A 22,229-nucleotide genomic window follows, 5' to 3' on the forward strand; every position below is an offset into this window, starting at 1 on the left:
ATCAACTAACGCACAGTATTTAGGACGACGGCGGGAAACATCATACGACCCGCGTTATGAAAATAAACATTTTATTTATTTTAATCAAATCGTTCAGAAGGTGATGACAAATGTAGTATTAACGGTAAGTTAATAATTTTTAAGACTCTACAAAATTATCGATCTTGTTTTACATTCCCATGCATTTTAAAAATTAAAAGCCGTTTCGGAAAGGTAGTGGGCCTTTAAATGTAGCCCTTATCTGTCTTTTCTTTTTACGTTTGACTAAAACAATCACAAGGTAGGAAGCGGTGCCAGGACCAACCCCTCAAACACATTGTATAGTAAGATCAATTAGAGACACTTTCTTCTTTGTTCTAGTGGTTGTAACTCTATTTTGCCATTCTGTTGGTTTCTCTATAATCTTGCTTGATGAATCTCATGTATATAACATGTGGTTTATATATGTGCATGCTACTGTAGAGGAATCTCAATCGGCAGAGCAATCAGCCAGTGTCCCAGATTCATATACCATGGTAATTCTTCACAAATGACCAAATGATATAATTATCAACTGTTAGTACTAAATGACGGTAATAAATCCAAAAGAAGTTCAATGATGCAACCTAGCACTACAATCACTGCTAGCCAAGGCTTCTGATTATCTTACATTCCACTAACATAATCAGAGGGCTTGGCTTTTGATGATTTTGATTTGCAAAATTGAAACAGTAAACTCATTTGTGGATCATGTAATTTCATTGAAAGAATGAAAAAAGACAAGAAAATCAAAAAGGGAATATCAACAGAACAAGTTCTTATTTATCAGATACCAGGTATATCACAGTTATAGATTTGTATATGTAAAATTATATATATCTATATGTAAGCATGTTATACAACTATATATAAGTAACAATAATGTATCATTTCAAATTTAAAAACAAGAGGCCCAGAGGGCCTGTATCGCTCACCTGGTTTGTAATGCCAAGTAATGTTCTGAATACAGGTTCATTGTTTCTTTTCTGTAGGAATTTGAATATTTACCTCTAACTCCCCTATTGGGTCCCGCCCCTCCTGCTCCCAGGGGACCAGAGCCACAAATTTACACAAGTTCTGTTCCCCTTCTCCCAAGGATGTTTGCGGCTAAATTTGGTTACAATCCATGCAGAACTGTAGGACAAGTAGCGATTTATAGGATTCACCTCTATTTCCCATATTGGGCCCCGCCCCTCCTGCCCCCAGAGGGGCAGAGCCAAAATTTATACGCGTTCTGTTCCTCTTTCCTCAAGGATGTTTGTGGCCAAATTTGGTTACAATCCATGCAGAACTCTAGAACAAGTAGCGATTTATAGGATTTACCTCTATTTCCCCTATTGGGCCCCGCCCCTCCTGCCCCTGAACCGTTTTTTTCAACAAATACTTGTCTTATCGAGTCAAACGAAACACCAATGTAAAGTTTATTAAATATCACAACGCTTATTACTTGCTTTAAGGACGGTAGTTTAGAAAATATGTCTTAAATTTTCGTTAAAAAAATACGACAGCTCATGAAGTGACTGCCCTGCTTCAGAAAGTAAGATGGTAACCCTCAGACCCGCAAGCTACATCAAAGGCTGCGCCGGCAGAAATCAAAAGAAAATCAGTCGTCGCCCAACATCACAGTCAGTGCACAAAGACAAAAGCTCCTATGTTGTACTTCGCCGAAACCCAGTGTGACTTATCCTTCTCATATATGTCCTTGCTGTATATATCATATAGTAAAACTTGATCATAACAAACCTCTGGGGGACCAACAAAATGACGTTATAAGCATAGTTCGTTAAACACATTGCAGACATCTCATGGGAAGCTTGGCAGGGAACGAAAATTACTATGTTATAACCACAACTTTGTTGTAAGTGGGTTCGTTATAAACATGTTTTACTGTATACATGTTTTTATATTAAAGATCAAGGAAAATGTACCCATATGTAAAATTTGAATGTAATTATCACAGTCAACAGAAAAACGTTTATGATTATTCATTTTCATGATTCCTCGGTTCCTCAGGTATGTGTGTCTGCTCTGCTGTGTGTTGTCGGCATGGCAACGGAGGTTTGAAATGCTTTGTTACAGGGATTTTGTTCAGAATTTCTCGACAAAGGAAACAGAACCCAGTGCTACAGTTCCAACATTTTACATGGTTGTTTCCGTGTAAACCCTGGAGATTTTTGCGGCGACACCTTGGACACTGTTTTTGTACCAGTAAGGGATTCTCCCTGATTCTTGTTTGGATGGTCATTATGTTCTGCAAAAGACAATTAGAAGGTAATCAAAGTACTGAAAGTACTAAATGGCTCGGTCTCGATGATTGGAGGAATTTATTTCTAAAGTCAACACATTTTTTTGGACAATAAGATGTAAATTTTGCTAGTGTTCCTTCCAGTTTGGACTTTTGAGGATTCCTTGCGACACCAAGGTGTTAAATAAGAAACACATACTAAACTCTTGGGAGCCCATTTTAATATTTCCTATGATGTTATATGCCAAATGATTTTATAGCATCTTTAACCTTTTCCTTGTTAATTTGATGTCAATTAAAATATCCATTCTGAATTGCTATTCTCATCAAGTTCCTGGGACCACAGTATCAGTTAACATGTTTTGTTTTGCAGCAGAGACAGACAAGAAGGTAAAAAGGCGATCAATCCAAGTGAAAAGTCTGAAATCTATTTGGAATACAAAAGTGCACGTACCCCCTCTCCCATCCTCGATACTCCAGGGGTTCTGATCACTTACTACCTCTACACCCCTGGACTATCTCATTGTAAAATTGGAGGCAGCTCAGCGGAAAACATCTGAACCAATCACAAGCTTGCAAAGATTTGCTTTGAAGACTATAGATAGAGCGACGCCCAACATCAAAGCCACACAGCCAACCACAGTGTATCGTTATTCAGCTCTTTTGATGTACATTAAATGACTAAATAACCTACATATTCGGTTCTGTTGCCTCCAATTTTACTATGAGATAGTCCAGGGGTGTAGAGATCGTAAGTGATCGGAACCCCTGGAGTATCGAGGATGCCCCTCTCCCCATTTACTTCATTGCAGGGGTATAAAGAACAACTATTACAATACATAATAAAACACGTAATGAAGTTTACATGACATACATGGTCCGACTTTTTCCTTAATAAAAAATAAACACATCTGCAGGATAAAAACATTGAAACCTTAATATTGAAATATTTACCATTGCTCTCTCTGGGTCAAAATATGGTCTTCGGTTCCACCCTACAGCATTCATGTCTTCATCGTCATCATTGGTGAATGTAGAGCATCTGCTACTGTCCACAAAATGTTGATAACCAATATTTGTAATATTCTTCTCACATATATAGCATAGGGCACAGCCACATCTACAGACCACCTTATTGCAACTGAAAGATGAAATAATGTAAATATATAAACAACAAATAAGTTTTCATATTCACATATATGGAAGGCAAAAAAAATATCAACTAGAAATGTAGCCAAAAGATTTTGGACTAGGATGAGATACACTACGAACTACACAGAGATTTTGGACTAGGAGCACAGAAGATATATTTCCTCGACTAAACAAAGATAACTTACAGAGATTTTGGACTAGCAGAGTAACAGTTTATTACACAGAGATTTTGGACTATGAAAATTAGAAGTAATGCATTTTGACTAAGAGCAATTTTGACTAGGAGCATAGTAGATTAACTCACAGATTTTGATAGGGTAGATTTTTTGACTAGGAAGGTAGACTAACTTACACAGAGTGTTTTTTGTGGAGCAGAGTAGACTAACTTATCAGAGACTTTATGACTAGAGCAGAGTACCCAGATGGACATAGTAGATTAACTTACAGAGATTTTGGACTAGGAGCAGAGTAGATTAACTTACACACAGATTTTGGACACAGAGTTTTGGACCATAAGCAGGTAACTAAAGTACACAGATTTTGACTAGGACTTAGTAACTTACAAGATTTTACTTACATTTGTTTCTCGAACACAGATTTTGGACTAGGAGCAGAGTAGATAACTTACACAGAGTTTTGGACTAGGAGCAGAGTAGATTAACTTACACAGTATTTTTGACTGAACATAATACAAATTTTACACTAAAGCAGAGTAGATTAACTTACACAGAAATTTTGGACTAGGAGCAAGAGTAACAATCACAAATGGACTTTAGACGAACTTACACAGAGATTTTCTAAAGCAGAGTGCAGGGGGTTCCTTGAACTTAGTCACAATGAGAGAATCAAAATTCCCTACCTTTTTGGATGGATTTTTCAGATGTGAAGGATTGCTTTATTTATCCTTTTTTTTTTTTTTGCAAGAGTTCAATGTTAAAAGTCCTCTTTTACATTTACATTTATGACAAAAGTTTTTTGACTATGTCAAAAAAAATAACAGAGATTTTAGCAGAGATTTTGGACTAAGAGCAGAGTAGACAAACTTACACAGAGATTATGCACTAGAGAAGTGTAAACTAGTTTACTTACACAGAGATTTTGGACTAGGAGCGGAGTAGACTAACTTACAAAGAAATTTTTGACTAGGAGCAGAGTAAACAAACTTGCAGAGATAGACAAGGAGCAGAGTAGATTAACTTACACAGAGATTTTGGACTAGGAGTAGGGTAGACTAACTTAGAGAAATTTTGGACTTAGGAGCAGAGTAGATTAACTTACAGATTTTGGAGCTACTAGGAGCAGTGTAGACTAATTATAACTTAACCGAGATTTTGGACAAGGACAGAGTAAACAAACTTGTAGAGATTTTTGACTAGGAGCAGAGTAAAATATTATACTTACACAGAGATTTTGGACTATATGAGTAGGGTAGACTAACTTAGAGAGATTTTGGACTAGGAGCAGAGTAGATTAACTTACAGATTTTGGACTAGGAGCAGTGTAGACTAATTATAACTTACACAGAGATTTTGGACAAGGACCAGAGTAAACAAACTGGTAGAGATTTTTGACTAGGAGCAGAGTAAAATACTAACCTACACAAAGATTTTGGACTAGGAGCAGGGTAGACTAACTTACACAGAGATTTTGGACTAGGAGCAGTGTAGACTAACTTACTAAGAGGTTTTGGACTAGGAGAAGAGTAGACTAACTTACACAGAGGTTTTGGACGAGGAGCAGTGTAGACTAACTTACTCAGAGGTTTTGGACTAGGAGCAGGGTAGACTAACTTACACAGAGGTTTTGGACTAGGAGCAGTGTAGACTAACTTACTCAGAGATTTTGGACTAGGAGCAGGGTAGACTAACTTACTCAGAGATTTTGGACTAGGGGCAGTGTAGACTAACTTACTCAGAGGTTTTGGACTAGGAGAAGTGTAGACTAACTTACTAAGAGGTTTTAGGGCAGGTAGACTAGGAGCAGTGTAGACTAACTTACTCAGAGGTTTTGGACTAGGAGCAGTAGACTAGACTAACTCAGAGGTTTTGGACTAGGAGCAGGTAGATTAACTTACTACAGATTTTGGACTAGGAGCAGTGTAGACTAAACTTACACAGAGATTTTGGATAGGAGCAGTGTAGACTAACTTACACAGAGGTTTTGGACTAGGAGCAGGTAGACTAACTTACTCAGAGGTTTTGGACTAGGAGCAGAGTAGACTAACTTACTCAGAGGTTTTGGACTAGGAGCAGGTAGACTAACTTTACAGAGGTTTTGGACTAGGAGCAGAGTAGACTAACTTACACAGATTTTGGACTAGGGGCAGTGTAGACTAACTTACTCAGAGGTTTTGGACTAGTAGCACTGGATTTAACATCTACTTCTTTAGTGAGTCTTCTGATTGGTTTTACACTTCTCCTTTGCTGGTTGTTTATCTCTGAGTCAAACAAATTTCTGTTCCTCTGCAGTATATCGCCACCAATGGAATGCCTTGTTGGTCTGAGTTTATTTGTAGAATTTTCAAAAGGTTTCCCTGTCACAAGTCCACAACCTAATGATCGTCTTGATGAGCGATTTGAAAACATGTTTTCTTTAGAGTTTGTTCTTTTTTCAATCTTTGATTTTACATTTGATAATGCACTAAATTTGCTTCCATTGTAGGATCTGGTAACATAGAATTTGTCTGTACATTTTCCCTTAGGTATTTCTCCAGGCTGACAGGTTTCAATCTGAAATTCAAATGGACTTATCTTTAGTATTTTAAACACACAAAATTTGAGAAGGGAACAATTTAATCAAGACTAAGTGGTTTGTCAAGTAACCATGCCTTTTAATGTTAGAATAGCTTTTAAAGTGGTTTTACAGAATAACTTGTCATAACATTACAAAGGAGCTATACACTACTTTTATCATCAGTACAGTAAGCCAATCCAGAAGTAGGGATAAGACACAAGATTATAATAAGCAGACAGAAACGATTCTTTCATCAAGGACAAGAGGCCCATGGGCCTTAACGGTCACCTGAGTTCAGATACAGAATGAAACAAAGACATGCATATAAACACCATATATTTGCCCATCAGGCCCTTAAAGTCAGTCAGTGATTTTATAAATTTGACTTTTTAATCTATGAAGATCATTTGGTTCCATAAAATCTGTGAATTCAGAAGAAAGATTTTTGAAATGTTATCCATTTTGACCCCTTTTGGCCCCACCCCTCTGGCCCCTGGGGGTCAGCCAGGACCAATATGGATATGATGTTAAAATGCTATCTCAGGCTAATAATTCTAAGCCAGATTGACTAATTTCCTATGAAAACTAAGCAAATAATGCTCCTAAATGTGTTTTTCCTATAAAAACTATTGTAAATTTGACCCCCTCCCCAAGGGGAAAATCAGAGATCAAAGGGCCATGAAATTCACAAATTTTTGTAAAGGGCCTTAAGACCTTCCAATCTATCAAGAGTATCTGGTTCCATCAAATCTGTGAATTTAAAAAGAAGATTTTTGAAATTACCATTTTGACCACTTTTGGCTCCGCCCCTCTGGCCCCTGGGGATCGGCCATGACCAATATGGATATGGATGTTAAAACGCTATTTCAGACTAATAAATCTAACCCAGTTTGACTAATTTCCTATGAAAAATGGGCAAATAATGTTCATAAATGTGTTTTTCCTATATAAAGTAAGTAAACTTGACCCCCTCCCCAGAGGGAAACACGAGACCCCAGGGTCATATTATTCACAATTTTTGTAAAGGACTTTTCCATCTATGAAGAGTTTTTGATTCTACCATTTCCAGAATTTCAGAAGAAGATTTTTAAAGTTTTAGCCTATTGGCCCCGCCCCTCTGCCCCGAGGGGGTTGACCAGGACCAATATAAATATAATATTAAAACATTATCTCGGGCTAATAATTCTAAACAAGTTTGACTCATTTCCTATGAAAATTGAGCAAAAAATGCTCATAAATGTGTTTTCCTTATATAAACTTTAGTAAACTTGACCCCCTCCCCAGGGGAAAACGTGAGACCCCAGGGTCATATAATTCACAATTTTTGTAAAAGACCTCAAGACCTTTCCATCTATGAAGAGTATGTGATTCTACCATTTCCAGAATTTCAGAAGAATATTTTTGAAGTTATAGCCTATCTGACCCCTTTTGACCCCGCCGCTAAGGCTCCTGGGGGTCAGTCATGGAAAATTGGTTAATAGGATTCAATGGTCATCTCATACTGATAATTCTGACAATATTTGACTAATTTCCTATTACAAATGATCAAATAATACTCAAAATAATAGTAACAGTGACCTTGACCTGACAATCCTGAAACTGTATCTTGTTGAAAATATTATGGTCCTTTAAATTTGTATGAAGTTTGATCAAAATCACTCAAGGAATGAAGCCGCTAGAGCACTGAAAAGGATTTTCTAAAAGTAGTAACGGTGACCTTGACCTTGACCTTGCAACCTTGAAACTCAAACTTTTTCAGTCCTTTGTATTTGTGTGCAGTGTGATCAAAATCACTCAAGGAATGAAGCCGCTAGAGTGCTGACAAAGAAATTATCTTAAAATAGTAACAGTGACATTGACCTTAGTCTGGCAATCTTCACACTCAAACTTGTCCGTGATATTATGATCCTTTGTCTATGTGTGAAGTGTGATCAAAATCACTCAAGGAATGAAGCCGCTAGAGTGCTGATAGGGATTTTCTAAAAATAGTAGCAGTCACCTTGAACTTGACCCAGCAACCCTGAAACTCGACCTCGTCCGAGATCTTGTTAATATTAAGCTACATACAAAGTTTCATCAATCTCGGTTCACATTTACTCAAGTTATCGTGTTCACAACAAAAAGTTAACGTACGACGGACGACGATGGACAAAAGGCTATCGCAATAGGTCACCATGACCTATGGTCAAGTGACCTAAAAAGAGTAAATATTGAATTTAACTTAAACACTTCACAAGTTAAATTATTATTACACCACAGATTTTATAAGAAAGTTATATCAACTCAAGAGTGTTTTAGAGATTATATTAACTCGCCGAACATTTTATATATATATTGGAAGTTCTATTTACTCACTGAACATTTTAGAAGTTCTGTTACTCTCTGAACATTTTAGAAGCTATAGTTACTCTCTGAACATTTTAGAAGTTCTATTTAATTTACTCACTGATCATTTTAGAAGTTCTATTTACGCACTGAACATTTTAGAAGTTATATTTACTCACTGAACATTTTAGAAGTTCTATTTACGCACTGACCATTTTATTTACGACACTGAAAATTTTAGATAGTCTAATTTCAATCACAGACGCTATAGTTACTCTTGAACATTTTAGATGTTCTCCGTTATCTTCACAACGCAAATAATGACCCCCCTCCTGAGAAGAATATAAAGGTCAAAAGTGGTGGGGGGTCGTATTTGCGGACAACCCGCCTGGATAAAATCGATCTATGATGGTCGCCATACTTGGTTTTTTTTTTGTCATGTAATTGTTTCCTGTAACAGTCATATGCACAGATGGGTATTTGCATGATGTTTCTAAGTATCAATTACTAAATAATGAAGACGTGGAGTAAAATTAAATTCAAATGTTATGACAAATTAAATATAAAACAATACATTAGGGCCGTTATGTAACGTAAGTCTATTGAAAGGGAAACGCACATTTTTGCACGTGTCACGCGGACATTTAACCAATGAATCAAAACGAAGAAACTGCATCATAAGCAATGTAACTTTATTCCAGAAGTTTTAATAATGTTAGTTATTTAAAAAATATTCAATTAGGTTTTATTGTTCACGTCACAACTACATCATCTGTCTTAGTAAACCCGTGAATCGTAAAGGACGATCGCCGTTCAGACTCGGGCCTATTTAAAAATTCACTAGGAATTTGTTCATAAAACAGAAGAATTTACGTACATTCTCTAGTTGTTTGTAACTATCAGTTTTACCACATGTGTTGGAACAATGGCGCCGGGGTTGGAAGCCTTACTTTCACATTTTAAGTCGTGTTGGGAAGTTTGTTTACATCTGAACTGCGATTAAAACAATTAGTAAATAGAATAAGCAATATCATGGCGGAAACGAAAAGTAAATAGTTGTAAACTATGCTCGTATATGATTGTATTGAGTTAGAATCTATTTACGCACTGAACATTTTAGAAGTTATATTACCTCACTGAACATTTCCCCAGGATGGTGTCTATGTCTATGGTGTCGTCAAGGTTCTTACTATTGTTGAGAAAGACTTCTTTGGCATCTGTTGGTCCATCTGATTTTTCCAGACGTTTTAAAGCATCCTTCATCTCAAATTGACGCCAGTACCATTTTACTGTTGCTTTTGGCTCAGATATCTCACCTCCACGTTCTAAGGATTGTTAATTGTACATGTAAACAGGTTGTGGTTAACAAGTCTAGATTTTGAGAGTACATGCATGCCTGCAAATTTAACGCTTTCCCTGCCTGAGTTTTTTTAAAGACTTTAAAATGAAAAGTTGTTTTCTATCAAATTAATTTAATTCATTTCTGAATATATGATAATTGTGTCCGATAATAAATCACAGTTGTGTGTATTAACACAAATCATGAACTGCATAAATAGTCAAGTCTTTATACATCAGAAAAAAATTTAACTTAATTTAATTCAGACTTAGCAAAATTATCACTACATACCTAAAAACCAGATTTCATCTCATATGCATGCACCTACGGTATTTAATACTTTTTCTCATCATCCATATACGTAAAGAAAACAACTTTTGGCCTACGATGTACTTTCTGAAGACTTCTTTTGCTTAAAAGTTGTGCAGCTGTCCATTGACAAGGTCCAAATACATACCTTCTTGGAATAGGTCCTTGATTTGAGCAATAAAGGCACCTTCAATTCCCTCTTCATTATCAGCGTCAATAAATACATAGTCACCTAAACCATACACAGTCCTGCCTAGTGAAAAGTTCCTAAAAAAAATTATGAATTACTTTGTCAAATTAAAAACCTGTATGTACATTAATCTGGTAAGTATAGTAATTCTCAAAATTGATCATTCTTTGTGGCAAATAAAAAATATCAAAGTATTTTAAAGTTTTTTGAATTTCAAAAATTATGGCACACATAACTTTAAAGCAATTTCATCATACAAATATAGGCTTTACTCAAATATAGGCTATTTAGTTTGCAAATATGCAAGTTGTTGGCATGAGTTGATTTCAATACAATTTATTTGGGGCGAAAAATTTGGCCCCTATTCTCAATATGGCAAAGCTTTATTAAATTCCTAAAATAAGTTACTTGAAAACCATCTAAAATTTGTTGATGAACTTTGTTGTTTTAGACTTTAAATTTGCTTTAGAAAGTTAGATAAACTACAATGGAAATAAATTTAAATATGCCTAGGCCTATATGCTATTCATATGCTTCATTTCCTATTTTATTAGTGTAGTTTTGTCCGATTGACTAGGAAACAGGGTGATATTATGTTCATTTTGAAAAATGGGACAGTCTAGAGTCATGGCTAGTAATTTTTTATAATTATATTCAGCCTAGAGATGCACCTGGTGATAACTAATTGTGGCTTAAATATATAAGGGCATGCACTGAAAGATATATCATAGTCATAGCGGATAGAATAATGCAGGTCTGTTCTCTTCACTGGAAAACAAACAAGCAAACTCAGCCATGCCAGTGGCAGTGAATGGAGAGGAATGGCGTATTGAATAAATAATTTTTCAACTTATGAAATTTACTAACTTAAAACGTTTTTCGATATATCTTCGTCTGTCGGTCACCTCTCCTTCTCCTTTCCAGGAAAAAAGTTTCGCATTGCTGACATCTGAGAAATATTTCTTCGTCATCTTTACTTCTTGGCTACTCAGCTGGGATCTTCCTTTCCCGCCACCAGTTCCCTGTCTATACTATAGTCCGTTTCGTTTTATCGAAATATATTTTGCATATGTCTAAATTTCAAAATAAGATTCGTATAGATAATACAAATGTAGAAGTTAAATAATTATTTTTTATTAAAAACCTCTAATATCAACATTAAACTATCATAGGTGAAAAGCTATTAAACCATGTTATAAAAAAATAATGAAGACTTTTTTGGAATACACCATAGTAAAGATTTCGTTCGGATAGTTTCTAGACTGACGGTTAGAGTAAACAAAAGATGCGAGGTGTTGTGAATCCCTTGATCTAAGTCTTTAGAACGCTTAAATGGAAGGCGATTTTAATACTTATTTTGAAGATCTAATTTAACCAGTTAGGCGTCAGCATGGCGAACAGAACAGTGAAGGATGCTCATTCGGTGAAAGGGACAAATCCTCAATATTTAGTCGAGAAAATCATCAGAACAAGAATTTACGAATGCAGATACTGGAAAGAAGAATGTTTTGCACTGACAGGTATGTAAGGAATGTGTGTGTTCGAGCATGACCCCTTTGAAATTTCTCATCTTTTTACTGTCAAAACGTGAAGACAAGAAGATATAACGTAAACCTCATTATGGAAGGAAGAATCATTGTACATGCATTTACTGTCATTATTAGAATTGAATGAGTTACTATGAAGTGTCGAAGATGTTAAAGTGAATGTGCATTGTGAGGAGGGGTTGAATGGTCATAATAGCTGCGCTCTTATAAACTTGAATAAGGATGAATGTGAAGACATTTGTTACTCTTATTTTCTTGCTACATAGCAGAGAGAGTTTTGACACAAGAAGCAACTGCTATTAATGATGTAAAACAGGGTGAGAGTAGTGTGCTGCCAGTCGGGATCAAACCCGCGACCCCAGACTTACTTGTTCCACCATTCTACAGACTGAGCAAAAGGGAAATTCCCTCTAGCGCGAAGCTAGAAGGAGACTGTCACTATGTACAACTAAAACCTGTTGCAGACGTATGAGTGAAGAAAAGAAAAAAATCCTAAATATTTGTAAAAGGAGAGGAGAAAATGTGGCAGCCATATCAGGATTTGAACGGGGGACCTCTGAACAGCAACACTAGCTGGATGCTCTATTGAGCTACCTGGATCATAGGTATTTAGCACGCTGATAAGTCAAAGACCCACTATAGACTAATATATAGAGAAAGGTAAGGAACTCCTCCGTGACGCAAAATTGGGTAATTTAGTTCAAAGTGTTGTAAAAAAATATCCAGACCAGATATTTCAACGGCTTTGGTCTTAATTGAAAGTGAAGATGTTACACTTCACGACGATAACAAGAAATCCTACTGAACTTGTCTACTTTTTTCACAAACAGCCTCGAAACTTGAAAAATTGACGAATTTCTGTTAGTCGGACACGATCGAGAACATTTTTACAAACGAAAATGTCTATTCCCTACACTGAAAACACGGCAGCCTACAATTACCGGTGTTGACATAAACAAACAACAGGTGAAAACAAATGTATTTACTTGTTTGACGTTTGTTCAAATCCCCTCTCGTGGTCCTTATGTCGTTTTTCAGCGTTAATAGTTTATCCGGGTCAGGTTGACTGCCATTTTGCCACTATCTTGAAAGTTATTGTATAGCCTAATCTCATTGGCTAAGCTAAAACCAACCGACCAATGAGATTAGGCTTTACATAACTTTCAAGATAGTGGCAAAATGGCAGTCAACCTGACCCGGATAACTATTAACGCTGAAAAACGACATAAGGACCACGAGGGGGGATTTGAACGAACCGTCAAACAAGTAAATACATTTGTTTTCACCTGTTGTTTGTTTATGTCAACGCCGGTAATTGTAGGCTGCCGTGTTTTCAGTGTAGCGAATAGACATTTTCGTTTGTAAAAATGTTCTCGATCGTGTCCGACTAATGGAAATTCGTCAATTTTTCAAGTTTCGAGGCTGTTTGTGAAAAAAGTAGACAAGTTCAGTAGGATTTCTTGTTATCGTCGTGAAGTGTAACATCTTAACTTTCAATTAAGACCAAAGCCGTTGAAATATCTGGTCTGGATATTTTTTTACAACACTTTGAACTAAATTACCCAATTTTGCATCACGGAGAAGTTCCTTACCTTTCTCTATATATTAGTCTATAGTGGGTCTTTGACTTATCAGCGTGCTAAATACCTACCTGGATCATGCAGCCAGTCCACTCCTGCTGCACTCTTTCTCCTTTTTACAAAGTCTTTACACTCGAAAACCTTAATTTTTTTTCCCGTATGTGTTAATTTAATGTCATTTGTGCACATGAGTTGAAGGGTAAAGTATATTAAGAAAATAGATAAATAAGAAAAAGTTGATGTGTCAATTAATTGTCTTGGATACTTGACCTTAGTGTCATTTGAAAAAGCATATGCAAACACCTTAATGCCATAAACCATCTGCAAGCATCTCTAGATAAATACTATTTATACTACAGTAACATTCATTAGAAATATGTACACGTGGTAGTGGTTACAGAACCAGATTTGAAGAAAACATGATTAGAACATGATTTGCTCGTTATACCTACTCCATATAGTGAACCCATATAAGCGTATTCCAAGTTGACATAATCAGAATATTTTACTAAATGGAAAAAGCTGTAAAAGTTGTAATGGCTTTCAGGGCTTTAATGGGATCCATTATTAACAGAAATTATATAAGAATTTAGCCAGTCTCTCCAAAAAGATACTAAGTTTACAGCTTGAAATTATAAAGTTGCTTTCCCAGTTTTATGACTTTGTTGATTCTAAATGAGGTTATTTTTCTTGCAGCTGCCTTGTTGGTGGACAAGGCGATGGAGCTGAAATACATTGGAGGTATCTATGGAGGGAACGTAAAACCATCTCCATTTTTGTGTCTCGTTCTAAAGATGTTACAGATCCAACCTGAGAAAGATATTGTCGTGGAATTCCTCAGAAATGAGAACTTCAAGTAAGTCCTCAACTGCTATTCATTTCAATTTCTTTTTTAAGTTATCTACTTTCTGGTTAATCAGTAATATTGCAAGAGGTGCACATACTATATTTATTTGCTTAAGCTTGTTACCATACTGGTGCGTTTGAACACTTAGAGCATTTTGCTTGTCAATATTATAGAGAGGTGTATATTATTATTAAATTTATTTATTTAATACCCAGGTATGTTCGAGCACTAGGAGCATTTTACATGCGGCTGACTGGATCATCGCTAGACTGTTATAAATACTTAGAGCCCCTATATTACGATTACAGGAAACTGAAACGTCAAAACAAAGAGGGTGGTAAGAATTTGATTGTTTTCTTTACATTTTCATATACTCCATTTCATTGAACTGTTGCAGAAATAAACCGCTCTTTTTAGTCGTCCTGGCTCATCTCCTGTTGATGGACACACATGCAATGGCTTACTCTTAATGAGATTATTTATATTTAATGCAAAAAGGATTGGTAAACAATTAACAGATCATAAGTCCAAAGACCAAGGTGAGCTTATGTCATAATGATCCGTCAACAATTCACATAATCAACTTTGGCTGGTAGCATCCTTTGTGTTGATAATAATATTATGATGAGATTTTGAGAGTTTCATGCTATAATCCATCTATAGTACCACTACCAATAAACTTCATCTTGTAAACTTTTTTTTCAGGTTTTGAGCTGATACACATGGATGAATTCATAGATGAATTACTGCGAGAGGAACGTGTCTGTGATATCATCTTGCCAAGAATCCAGGTGAGGACTGGTCAAGTCATTGAATATTCCTGAAACACACAGTTTTCACATCTTACCAACCTCAAAGAATATTAAAACTTTCCCAAGAATATAAGACTATTTTCATACAGTAATTGGTATGTGGCTCCACCTAGGTGAGACGGTATTGAGTCCAAAACCAGGGTATTGACCTATATTTTACTTTTGATCTCAGTTTTAAGAATCTTGTACATGCTCTCTCTTCAACTACTATTGAGGCACTAAAACATAAAATCAGTTCATCTAGCAAGTGAAATACAACCTTATACATACGGGGGGGGGGGGGGAACAAAAAAATTGTTGGATTAGCGTGTTTATTTGATATTGTCTATTACTTGTGTTGGTTGAATATTTTTTGGAGAAAACATGAAAATTTAGCATTTTTGTCGAGAAGAGTGATGATTTCTGAATTGTAATTTTGATGTTTACAGAAGCGGACAGTGATGGAGGAGAGTAACTCACTAGATCCTCGAGTCAGCGCTCTGGAGGAAGATCTGGAAAACATGGACACCTCAGATGATGAGGAAGCTATGGTGAGTGTAAAGTCATTCATACTGTTGTCATGGTGATGTCACCTAATCGTTTATTGCGCATGTCCCTGACTGATAAATACTGTTACAACTGTTTCATTCATCACATTTTAGCCAAAACTTCTTAAAAAATTATTTTAGCATTTTAGCTCTTCTTGCCATGAAGGGCTTCAGGCATTGTGCAGCATCTGTCAACAATTTCTACAAATTACTCAGGTGGATTCAAATTTTACTAGATTTGACTGCATGGTTACATTTCTATCGACTGAGGACTCCAAAATGAATACCTGGTTATCTTGATCATTCAGAGCCTGAGGGGAGGGGGCTAAAGAGTGCAGTTTGGTTCTGATAATATACAGTGATATATGAAAGACTCGCTTCACTGAATTTAAGCGCAATATGAAAAAATAAGTAGCATTCATGCCGGGACTACAAAAATGTACAAGAAGTTGGCTGGAACCCCCTGGGACTTAATGGATGGAGTAAACAGTGATTATTCAGACTGTTCTAGTGTGTATTAATTTCTAGTGTTAATCCATATTATGTACTCTTGGTTATTTTAGCATGAAAGGAGTCCTTCACCGGAGAGACGGAGAGGAAATTACAAAGATGTAGACAGACCTAATCGAAGTCCTTCACCTCGATACGCCCGCAGTCCGTCACCGCACAGCAGGTAATTAAACACCAGACCTTTTTAAGATTTTTACTTTGGGTCAGAATTGGGACATTTATTGTATGTACCAACACTGATATGACTATTTTAGATCTTAAATAAAAACTTCAACATGAGTTAAGCATACTACCATTTCCACAAACATTCTCAAACAGTACTCCTGTTTTAAACTCAATTAACATCTGCTAATAAGTCATTAACACCAGTGCAGATGTTATTACCATTGGTGTTGATACAAATGTGTTATCATAAATACAGAGCTAAGGTAAACAATGTCAAGGGTTGGTAGTTCATTAGCCATTATTTTTATGCAAGTTTATTGTTTTTTATTTTCAGATTCTAATCGTAAGCGTTCTCGTACCAGAGACAGAGACCGGGAGAGAATACGGCACAGATCTCCGGGTAAATAATATGTGTTATGTTCACTATACTGATGTGAACTGACTAAGGTTTGAGGAAGACTTTGGAAAGCTTATTATTGTCGACAATGTACAATCTCGTGAGATTATTATGACAATATACGATGCTTCTGATTTGATATTATAAGATTTGGCAGGAGATTGAAGATGAAGGAACCACTATGGTCTATTCGTTAAAGTGTCATTCATACTGTTGTCATGGTGATGTCACCTAATCGTTTATTGCGCTTGTCCCTGACTGATAAATACTGTTACAACTGTTTCATTCATCACATTTTAGCCAAAACTTCTTAAAAAAATTATTTTAGCATTTTAGCTCTTCTTTCCATGAAGGGCTTCTGGCATTGTGCAGCATCTGTCAACAATTTCTACAAATTACTCAGGTGGATTCAAATTTTACTAGATTTGACTGCATGGTTACATTTCTATCGACTGAGGACTCCAAAATGAATACCTGGTTATCTTGATCATTCAGAGCCTGAGGGGAGGGGGCTAAAGAGTGCAGTTTGGTTCTGATAATATACAGTGATATATGAAAGACTCGCTTCACTGAATTTAAGCGCAATATGAAAAAATAAGTAGCATTCATGCCGGGACTACAAAAATGTACAAGAAGTTGGCTGGAACCCCCTGGGACTTAATGGATGGAGTAAACAGTGATTATTCAGACTGTTCTAGTGTGTATTAATTTCTAGTGTTAATCCATATTATGTACTCTTGGTTATTTTAGCATGAAAGGAGTCCTTCACCGGAGAGACGGAGAGGAAATTACAAAGATGTAGACAGACCTAATCGAAGTCCTTCACCTCGATACGCCCGCAGTCCGTCACCGCACAGCAGGTAATTAAACACCAGACCTTTTTAAGATTTTTACTTTGGGTCAGAATTGGGACATTTATTGTATGTACCAACACTGATATGACTATTTTAAATCTTAAATAAAAACTTCAACATGAGTTAAGCATACTACCATTTCCACAAACATTCTCAAACAGTACTCCTGTTTTAAACTCAATTAACTTCTGCTATTAGGTCATTTAACACCAGTGCAGATTTATTACCATTGGTGTTGATACAAATGTGTAATCATCAATACAGAGTAAGGTAAACAATCAAGGGTTGGTTGTTCATTGCCATTATTTTATACAAGTTTATTGTTTTTTATTTTCAGATCTAATCGTAAGCGTTCTCGGGACAGAGACAGAGACCGGGAGAAACGGCACAGATCTCCAGGTAAATGATAGTGTTTATGTTCACTATTCTGTTGAACTGACTAAGGTTGAGGAAGACTTTGGAAAGCTTTATTGTCGACAATGTACAATTCGTGAGATTATGACAGACATGCTTCTGATTTGATATTATAAGATTTGGCAGGAGTTGTTGATGAAGCAGAAACCACTATATCTAGGTCTATTCGTTCAAAAGATGATTTGGTTTTATTTACAGTAAAATGACAATTTTTAAATCAAGTTAAAATGATATCTTGCAAAAGTAAATTGACATGATTACATAACATTTTAAAAAAGGAAATTCATTCTTCTCTTCACTTGGCCGTGATAGGGTAGCCTTACCAAGTGACAATTTATGTGTTGTTCTGTTGGAAGAGGGTAAACTTTTGGTTCTATGTTGTTCTAACATATTTACCTATTTTGAAAAGTACAGTAGAACAAATTTTTGATAAACATGCTTGCGACAAATTTGTGGTAATAACATAGTTATTTTCAATCCCTATCAAGATTGCTGTCAGAAGCTTATAATATATGTATAACAAACTCTTCTTTTAATGAAGCAATTTTGTGTGTTCCCATGCATAGATTCGTTATAACATGTTTTATATCACAGGTTTTGCACCAAAACAGAAATTAAAATTTTCACAAATCATGTGATTAAACTAGTCTTCCTTTGTACAACTGGGGCCAGAGGTGTTTTGTCTTTGTATTCAGGTGTCGGAGGATTCCGAGAATGGTACTTAGTCTGTAATCAACCTAGATTTGGTTGAGGATTCTGAGAATGGTGCTTGGTCTGTAATCGACCTAGATTTGGTTGAAGATTCTGAGAATGGTACTTGGTCTGTAATCGACCTAGATATGGTTGAAGATTATGAGAATGGTACTTGGTCTGTAATTGATCTAGATTTTGTTGGAGATTCTGAGAATTGTACTTAGTCTGTATTTGCGCATAATTGACCTAGATTTTGTTGAGGATTCTGAGAATGGTACTTGGTTTGTAATTGACCTAGATTAGGTTGAGGATTCTGAGAATGGTACTTGGACTGTGATCGACCTAGATTGGGTTGAAGATTCTGAGATTGGCACTTGGTCTGTAATCGACCTAGATTTGGTTGAGGATTCCGAGAATGGTACTTGGTCTGTTATAGACCTAGATTTGGTTGGGGATTCTGAGAATGGTACTTGGTCTGTAATTTACCTAGATTTGGTTGAGGATTCTGAGAATGGTACTTGGTCTGTAATTGACCTAGATTTGGCAAAATGTGTTCATGAAGCAGAGAATATTCTAACTCTTTCAGAAAACCAGGTTATAAATTAATATAGATGGAGGTCTCCATATTTATATCTTGTATCTGTAGTTTTATTTTGAGTTCAGATTATAGTTTTGTTGTTATGTTAGAATTTTTTTGATTGATAGAGAAACTGAACAAGAGAAAGTCAGGTAAATTGGTTGTGGGAATATTGTACAGTCTCCTTCTGGTGTAAGGCCAAAATTGGCTAAATTGGGTGTGGGAATATTGTACAATCTTTATCTGGTTTATGGCCATTTTTTTAGTTTCTATTGTCATCATGCACCGTCTGTCGTCGTGCGCCGTGCGTTCGTCCGCCGTGTGCTGTGCATAAACCTTTAATTCAAACAACTTCTTCTCAATAACAAAAAGGCCCAGGTACTGATATTTGGCCTGTAGCATGCTAGGACCAAGTTTGTTCAAATGAAGGACCTTGACCTTCATTCAAGGTCACTGGGGTCAAATAGGCTATAATCTTTAAACAATTTCTTCTCAAGAACCAAAAGGCCCAGGATACTCATATTGGGCCTGCAGCATGCTGGGATGAAGGGCTACCAAGTTTGTTCAAATGAATGTTCATTCAAGGTCACTGGGTCAAATAGGCATAATCTTTAAACAATTTCAAAAACCTCATTGAAAATTTTATTCCCAATTTTCCTCATTCAAGGTCACGGGTCAAAATGGCGGATTTGTTAAAATCTTTAAATAACTTCTTGTGAACTTCTTGTTAATTAAGAGGCCTAGAGACCTGATATTAGGCCTGTGACATGCTTGGATGAAGGGCTACAAAGTTTGTTCAAATGAATAACCTTGATCTACAATCAAGGTCACAGGGGTCAAATAGGCTAAAATCTTTAAAAGACTATGTTGTATTGTACTAATAGTCAGATGACCTTTAAGGCCCATGGGCCTCTTGTTTCATATATTGTAATGTCATTTTTTTTCCTTTCTTTTAATTTTTACTTTGATCTGTAGCTAGTTTGAAGTTAAGAAATATTTGAAGTCACAAAATTTCTGAAATTTATTTAAAATGTCTTCATTTTGGAAGGTTGAGCCATTTTCCACAAAAGTATTGATATGAAATCATGCTTTCTTTTATGTATAGTCTAATGATTTGTCATGGCTTAGCTTTGTGTTTGTAAATCAAACAATATTTTAATTTGAATATGAATCACCTTTGTTTTGATTGGAAATTTGAATATATATCAACCTTATCTTTATGTTTTGAAATGAATATTCGAAGCAAAGTTTTTTCTTACAAACCAGCTATGAAATTTATTGTCATGTTCTACATCTGATAGTCAAATTGGCCATTGGCATCCACTGTAAAATATTCAGATTTATTTAATTATTTTTACTGATTTTATTTATTTTACAGAGAAATCCAGACATCGTGACAATGATGATGACAGGTAAGTTGATCAATACATTATAATCATCCATCATAGGCCCAAGTTGAAAGTTCAAATTTAATTACAATACATGTATTCCCCTTGACGAAAGATTCTGATTCTTCATGAGGTGATTTTGATTTTATCTTTAATTTTGGTTAGTGTTACAAATTTGCCAATTTAATTTGCAGAAGAAGAAAACACAAAAAACACAAACACGACCACAAAGACCACAGAGATCGCCATCACAAGCACTCCGATGATAGTGACCGTCGTCATAAACATTCAGATGACCGTGATCGTGACCGTGATCGCCACAGACACCGGGATAGGGATCGACGGGACAAACACGACAGTGGACTTTCACAGAAAGAACTGGAAATTAAGGAAGCAAATGAACAGAGAGCAAAACTTGGTCTGCCACCTTTAAAATAGTGTGTCTAAGGCAATCTTGTAATGAGCTGAATGGTTAATGATCTTGTTATCATTGGTATGACATGGTTTTACTCTAGGCATAGGTTTATTTTTTTGACAGTAACTTGCAGAGGATGACCACAATCTTTAAGAATTCAAATTAATAATATCATTGGTGAAGATAGTTTCTTGTTTTAAATTGAAATAGCTCGTGATCGATGGAAGTGGGTAAAATACTGAAAGCATGTAAAATTGAATGTATGTGATATGATATATGTATGAATTAATGGACAAATACAAAAAAAGTTTTGAAACAGTGATGACTAATTCCTGCAGGATTCACCCTATCTTTGTAATTAAACGCTGTCAAATTGTCTAGTCTTCTGCAAAGCCCATAAAGATTTAGTAGGGATTGGATAGTGTTAAAACCAGAGTCAATTTCAGGGTGATTTTTCAAATGCTATTAAACATGAGATTTGTTAATGCTAAATGACACATTAAGGGTACTAATTTGACCATTCCAGATGTTCAGTTCTAAACGTTTTGTTTGATTGGCTTTAAAGCCTGTTACAATTGCTGAAGAGGTCATATGCAATGTCACACATGTAATAATTAAATAAACAGTTTTATTGTTCAATGATTTTGACTTTTTTTTTACCTGTCTAATGAGATAAGTGTATCTCTGTGTTCCATTTGCAGATTCATACCAGTTGTATCAATACAAATCTGCTGTATCTCAAATGAAACGCCCCGTAGCAGTAGAACTGAACCGGTACAAGTGGTTTGTTTTCAGAAGCATACCACTTGGATCAAAGATACTGGACTCAAGATTTTTCATTTGTCATTGAAATGTTTTCTTTGTTGAAAGCGAGACAGAGAGTATTTATATCCGATGAAATGACATGGATTATTTGTTTCAATGTGTGCCTAAACTACTTAGGTATTACTTTTTTTCCATTTTATTGTTTAACCCAGAAAATACTTGGCTTTTACATTTGAAGCATATCTTTCATTGGGAAAAATCGAAACACATTCCATTGGTGGTAACGGTACCGTAATAATGCGCTTATGTTACTAAACTGGCACTTTAAAATCCGCAAATGGCATAGAAACTCCACTTCAAGATGATTGGTTCTTGCACATTTCTAATGACAACTATTTTTAGTTTGGCCCTAGTCAATAGGGGTCCT

At 35.8% G+C, this 22,229-nt stretch overlaps 2 protein-coding genes across 2 annotated transcripts; one reads left to right on the forward strand and one right to left on the reverse strand.

Annotated features, from left to right (window-relative positions):
* Positions 1–2,141: 2,141 nt before the first annotated feature.
* LOC138326198 (uncharacterized) lies at positions 2,142–11,337 on the reverse strand. The gene is made up of 5 exons (XM_069272326.1): positions 11,179–11,337; positions 10,270–10,388; positions 9,611–9,798; positions 5,757–6,144; positions 2,142–2,269 (listed from the first exon to the last, which is right to left on the reverse strand). The coding sequence occupies exons 1-5, from the start codon at positions 11,280–11,282 to the stop codon at positions 2,142–2,144; spliced, it is 927 nt and encodes a 308-aa protein (XP_069128427.1). The 5' UTR covers positions 11,283–11,337.
* A 325-nt stretch (positions 11,338–11,662) lies between these two features.
* Positions 11,663–21,676, forward strand: LOC138324938 (pre-mRNA-splicing factor 38A-like). The gene is made up of 9 exons (XM_069270212.1): positions 11,663–11,831; positions 14,135–14,294; positions 14,501–14,622; positions 14,991–15,076; positions 15,526–15,627; positions 16,188–16,297; positions 17,888–17,949; positions 20,613–20,646; positions 20,817–21,676. The coding sequence occupies exons 1-9, from the start codon at positions 11,702–11,704 to the stop codon at positions 21,058–21,060; spliced, it is 1,050 nt and encodes a 349-aa protein (XP_069126313.1). The 5' UTR covers positions 11,663–11,701; the 3' UTR covers positions 21,061–21,676.
* Positions 21,677–22,229: the final 553 nt, after the last annotated feature.

This window comes from Argopecten irradians, chromosome 6, assembly GCF_041381155.1.
Source record: "Argopecten irradians isolate NY chromosome 6, Ai_NY, whole genome shotgun sequence".
Lineage (NCBI taxonomy): Eukaryota > Metazoa > Mollusca > Bivalvia > Pectinida > Pectinidae > Argopecten > Argopecten irradians.